The 6,004-nt window shown below is 24.5% G+C and overlaps 1 protein-coding gene across 2 annotated transcripts; it reads left to right on the top strand.

Moving 5' to 3' along the window:
• The first annotated feature begins 1,523 nt into the window (after positions 1-1,523).
• On the top strand, positions 1,524-5,745 carry LOC122712013 (RING finger protein 10). Of its 2 annotated transcripts, XM_043931291.1 has the most exons (12): positions 1,524-1,901; positions 2,391-2,563; positions 2,641-2,867; positions 2,981-3,071; positions 3,176-3,360; positions 3,447-3,639; positions 3,713-3,847; positions 3,950-4,157; positions 4,230-4,481; positions 4,553-4,727; positions 4,902-5,236; positions 5,393-5,745. In XM_043931291.1, the coding sequence occupies exons 1-12, from the start codon at positions 1,832-1,834 to the stop codon at positions 5,476-5,478; spliced, it is 2,130 nt and encodes a 709-aa protein (XP_043787226.1). In that variant the 5' UTR covers positions 1,524-1,831; the 3' UTR covers positions 5,479-5,745. The 2 variants fall into 2 exon arrangements, with proteins under 2 accessions (XP_043787226.1, XP_043787234.1); XM_043931299.1 differs by lacking the exon at positions 3,713-3,847.
• Positions 5,746-6,004: the final 259 nt, after the last annotated feature.

Below are 6,004 nucleotides of genomic sequence, written 5' to 3'. Positions count from 1 at the left end.
AACCTCGTCGCAAAGGTTCGAAAGAATGAGTGGGGAAATTTGCCGGCTGCAGGATGTATATACGCGCTGAGATCACGTGATGCTATAAGGTACAACCCAAGATACAAATTTTGTATTTACGCATGCGCGGAATTCCGCGGCGTCCAAAAATGCCGCACGTATCATAGTTTAGACGAGATTGAATTGTTCGAATAATAATTGTAAAATGCTTAAATATAAAAACATAATATTCATTTTAATTTTTAATACAACTATTATATTATTATTTATTTTATTTTTATTCTTTGCACTTTATATTTATTTATATTTTATTGTCTATATATTTTTACATATATGGTTATAATTTTAATTGTGTAATTAAAATTTAATTTAATATTTTTTTTATATTAATAACTAATAAAATTAAATACTTCAAAAGTTTCAGAAAATTACTTTCAAATGTTTCTTGCTATTTTAAAATATTGTAAATTATATATATATATATATATATATATTTCAAATATCTAAATTGGTTATATTCTATCGTGTATGACATTAGAAAGTTAATAAATTCGTATTACGTTAGATAAGGATTATATGATCATCAATTTAAAAAAAAAATTTAATAAGATTAAATTTAATAAATTTAATAAAAATATCATCTGAAATATCAACTCAAAAATGAAAAAAAGAATATATAGAAATCTTTATATTTCAAATATTTTTTTATGTGAAAAATTAAAAATTTATTATTTAATTTATTATTTTTAGATTAATAAAAATAAATTTATTTTTTATATTTCTTTTTTTCATTATTATCGAGCGAATATACAAAGAAAAAATTTATTCCAATATTTTTTAGCAGGATTCTATGAGATGTATCAAATATTTTATTAAAATATACACTTTAATAAAATAATTCATCGCTTAATTTTATCTATAATTTATTTATTTACATTAGTATTTATATTTATTCTTTAATTTTTCATTAAAATTATATTAAATAAAGATAATCAAAATTTGTATTTGCAGAATAATTTCAGAATATTTTAATTTTCTTAAATTTAATAATCAAATTATTAATAATGTAACGGTTCAATGATATAATAGTTCTAATATAGATGAAATAACTAGTTAATTATGAAAAAAATATATTAAAATTATATTGAATGTATTTCATAATTTTAAGCAATTGAAAAAATTTCATTATAAAATAATATTTACAATATATGTATCATACTACTATAGGAAATATGATAAAATTTTATTGAAAGATAAGACGATTTCAAGTGTATTGAGTTTATCATTATTAAGTTTTCGAACAACGGAAGTTGAATAAACTGGTTATTCGTTAGTATCTTTTTAAAATTAAAATATATTTTATATTCTATAATATTGTATTATTATTTGTATATATTTATAGAAATAGAGAAAAAAAGCATTCAAGTTAATAGTATTATCTTATTATATGAATATTTGTAAATTGTTCAAGTTTTCGATTGGTATTACGTATTACATCCGCTTGCGCAAGTCATTAGTTTCGTCGCCATCATAGCGACGAGATCGCGACCGCTTTTGGCCGTTGTGCCAGGAATTGGGATAATCGTCGTTTACGGCGAAAAAACGAAGCAGAGCTTTTGCTCTGTTACACCCGTGTTTGTGGTCAAACTAGTATCGTTACATCGGCCGTGGATTATCGGCATCTCGAGGATTTTTTCTTCACCTTTGACGATAACGAAACATGGCTTATTGAAGAAGATGAAGGGCCTGCAGAAATACACTGTTTCTCCATACGGAGGAAACCGTAGCCTCAATCACTCTGGAATTCAGCACGAATACATTCGTGCCAGAAATGGAAAAAAATACAAAATTTCCGCAATCCTCTGCAAAGGGGGTTCCTGCTGATTCTAAAAAGACTCAAGGTGCGTCGTCCCAATGTCGATAACGACGTCATCATTTCGTTAACGTCTTACATGTATACTTAATACAAAAAAAAAATAACTTATATATCTTATGACCTTAACTTTTTCAAATTGTTTTCTTCTAGTTTTTTTTTAATTATTTATAAACCAAAATATTTTTTAATTATATATGAATTTTTAATAATAATATATAGAATATTTCAGCATAAAGATTTCTAAATATTGTAAAAAGATTTAATTAATTTATATTATTTATTATTTAAAAATTAATTTATTTATTTAAAAACTAATAAGTTTACAACTTATTGTTTAATTTAATAAAGTATTTTATCTGTAATATTTTATTTTATCTTATATAAATTGAATACAAAATTTTTTTTATTACTTAATAAATTAGAATATAAATTAAAATAATAAATATATTTATTTAAATATTACTTATGTATATTTCTTTAAAAAAACTTTAAAAATAAATTGTTATTTTTGCAGATGTTACAAACAAATCTTTTCCAAGAAACTCGCGTCGACGTGAACCAGCAGGTGCTAACAGTTTCTCAAAATTTGAACAATCAAAGAAGTGCAATGTACAGAAAACAAAAAATTTTGATAAGAGACCAAAACCTAAAGGACAATATCATGGCAGTTCAAAGGAGGATACCAAGGTTTATTTCAATTATATGGAATAATATTTAATTTATATATATAAGATTATATTTAAATTCAACATTTTAATTTTTAGGTAGTGCAAACAGAATTAGCTGAGCCTGGCTCAGTAGTGGTCCAAGGAAGTAAAAAGCAGAATTTGAATCATCTGCTGAATTTTCATTATGAACCACGTGAAATGCAAGGTGGTTCAAGTGCATGGAATCATGGAAAATCAATGAAAGGTTTTTCTAGAAACAGTAATAGATGGCTTCCACCAGTACAGCGGCATAAATACAACAAAGAACAATTTTTACAAGCCAGGTAAACTATATTATATTAATATTAATAAGAATGTGAAATAAATATAATAAAGTAAAAGTAATATGAATAAATAATTTAATAATAATAAATTTTAATATTTTACTATTTTTTAGCTGCCAATTTGTTGTAAGTGCCAATGGGAATTACACATTATATCTAAGTGATCCTGATATACTAGTTGATTGGAGATGGGTAGAACAAATTGTAAATTATAATATATTATCATATTTAATATATTTAAATAATTTTTTAAATTTTATTTATTTTAAAATACAAATAATAATAATTGTAAATATTCTATTGTTTAGAAACTTCACAGTTCTGAAAGCTTATCATGCCCAATATGTTTATGTTCACCTGTTGCTGGAAAAATGACACGTTGTGGTCATGTTTATTGTTGGCCTTGTATCCTTCATTATTTATCACTTTCTGATAAATCTTGGCGTAAATGTCCTATTTGTTATGAATCTATCCAAAAATCTGATTTAAAAAGGTAATTTATTTGAATTCAAATAACATTAAAAAATAAAATTTTTTTTAAGATTTTAATGAATTTTTTATTTTTTTTCTCCATTTCAGTGTTAATGAAGTCACTCAAAGTACATTAAATTTAGGAGATACTATTACTTTACGTTTGATGCGTCGTGAAAAAGGATCTCTGCTTGCAGTGCCTGTTGGATCTATAATCCAAAATCCAACAAACTTTTTCCCTGTTTCAGAGAGTATTAGCAATCAAGTGTATTCAAAACTTCTTATTGCAAATACAAAAGATGTAAGTTCCTGAAATTTCCAAAAATTAAATTATAAAAATTTAATTATGATTCATATCATAAATTATAATTCAGGTGAAGAATATCATTGAATCAGAACGTATTCAATTGCAATTAGAACTATCTGATAATCCTGATTCTCCAGAAAATTGTTATATTGAACAGGCACTTGAAGAACTTTCAAAAAGAGAGGAGGAATTGTTACAAAAAGTGAAATTAATTAAATTTTTTCTAATCTAATCTAAGGCAGTATAAAAACATTTATTTGTAGATAAAATTTTTCTTCCATAAAATATATTTTTCTTTTTATAGGTAAAATCAGAAACCATTTTCACAAATGAAATGCAAACAGAAAATATTAACATTGAGAAAAGTTTATCTCAAGATAATGAAGAAACAAATACTATAATAAAAAAGGATGTGAAAAATGTAGATGAAGAAATATTAAAATCTACAGAAAATTCACTTATCGGCGCTCAATCAACCTCGGGCATAACAAAATTCTTTTATTTCTATCAAGGTTCTTATTTTTTCTTTAATATTTAATTTATTTGTTTGATATACCTATTAAAAATATTATATTAATTTTTAGCGGAAGATGGACAACATTTATATCTTCACGCAATGAACGTCAAGATGTTAGAAATGCAATATGGTAATCTTGAAAATTCTCCACATATTATAACAGGAAAACTCTTAGAAAAAGAAGGAGGAAGTCTTACAGAAGATCTAAGACGTAGATTAAGATATTTATGTCATCTCCCATTGACTTGCCAATTCGAGGTAGCCGAAATTGAATTAAAACCGCCCATTGTATCAGAAGAAGTTTTGTTTTCATTTCGAGGTAATTTTATAATTAGATCTGTACTTTATTTCCATTTTATGAATATTTTAATGCTTTGAATGATTTTATAGATCAATTAGCATTAAGACACAAACGTAGACAACAACGAGAACGTGAAGAGAGAAAAAGAGAAAAAAAGATTACTGAAGAAGAAAATAAACGTATGGGAAGATATCCAACACCTATTGTACACATTGATTCACAGCGACATTTTCCTCAATGGCAGCCAGAATTATTATTTTCTGAGTACGTAGTTTTCATTATTTTATTATTAAATAAAAATAATACAGTATTAAATATATTGATTAATTAAAGATTAAAAAAGAATATTTATTAATAATATATGTTGGCATATCATTATAAAAAATTGAAATTAGTTTCAAAATATATAGAAAAATCTAAGCGAGTATATATTTGTAGAGAAAATGTTCCATCACCACCAGAATCAACGACGACTTCAAGTGTAGCTAGTAGTCCATCTTTAAGCACTTTTGATGAAATTGTTACATCCAAACAAACTGACATCCCTCAGGAATCGGGACCATCATTCGCGGAAATGTTACGAAATACCGGCACTCGTTTAAAATCACAAACAGTATGGCCATCAATTAACTCCAATCATGGGAAACCATATTCTAGTATGACTATTCAATCATCCTCAAAAAACACCGAAGAAGAGGATTATGTCTCAGTACCATCATACAGTCAAAGTTTTGGCGATGCCTTAGCAGCCGCTTTAGAACAAACAAAATTAGGTAAGTAATTTTATAAAATTTAACTTTATAAAATATTTAAGTATTTTAAGAGTATATTAATCTAAGAGTATATTATCTATAATAAAAGTTTTAAAACGCAGACTTGAAAGTTTATAGCATTAATGATTTATTTATGATAATTATTTTATTTTCCAGAAACAAAAAAAAATGGAGGTGGAAAGAAAAAGAAGAAAGGAAAATCAACTATATTGTTTGCAACTACTATGGCACATCAATCTTAATTTTTTTCATACTAATTCTCGCACTCTATGTTATTTTTTAATTTTGCAATTGAGTTATTTTACTATCATGTGTTATATTTCAGATTAATTTGGACATATATTAGAAAATTTGTAAAGTTCTAGTACAAATCATAACATATAATAATATATTATCTATTATTGATTTTTATCAGTGTATTATCAAATTAAACAAATGTTTTCTGTAGCAGCATACAAATTTGAGTCTGTTATACATGCAAATAAAATTTAATTTCATGAAAATTAAAATAAATATATAAATTTATTAAATATACATATCTTCTGAAATAACTTTTTTTATAATTTTTATATATATCGTATAAAAATTTTATTGTATATTGAACAATTTTGAACACAACATATTCGATCTAAAATTATTATATTTAACATTACTTTTTCTATCAAGTTCAACAAATTTTAAGCGAAGAAATATTCGTTTTTTCTTTATTTTCAATTTTATATAATCATATTTTATATCAAAATTGAATTAGAATGAGTAATATTTCAT

This window comes from Apis laboriosa, unplaced genomic scaffold, assembly GCF_014066325.1.
Source record: "Apis laboriosa isolate Shangri-la unplaced genomic scaffold, ASM1406632v1 scaffold112_cov148, whole genome shotgun sequence".
NCBI lineage: Eukaryota > Metazoa > Arthropoda > Insecta > Hymenoptera > Apidae > Apis > Apis laboriosa.
This window is presented reverse-complemented; position numbering and strand designations above follow the sequence as displayed.

Excerpts from the sequence above, each read along its gene's own strand:
- LOC122712013 (XM_043931291.1), top strand. The coding sequence starts at position 1,832 with ATGGAAAAAAATACAAAATTTCCGCAATCCTCTGCAAAGGGGGTTCCT. Across the intron at positions 2,564-2,640 it reads GTTCAAAGGAGGATACCAAG|GTAGTGCAAACAGAATTAGC; the intron begins GTTTATTTCAAT and ends TTTAATTTTTAG. Across the intron at positions 2,868-2,980 it reads GAACAATTTTTACAAGCCAG|CTGCCAATTTGTTGTAAGTG; the intron begins GTAAACTATATT and ends ACTATTTTTTAG.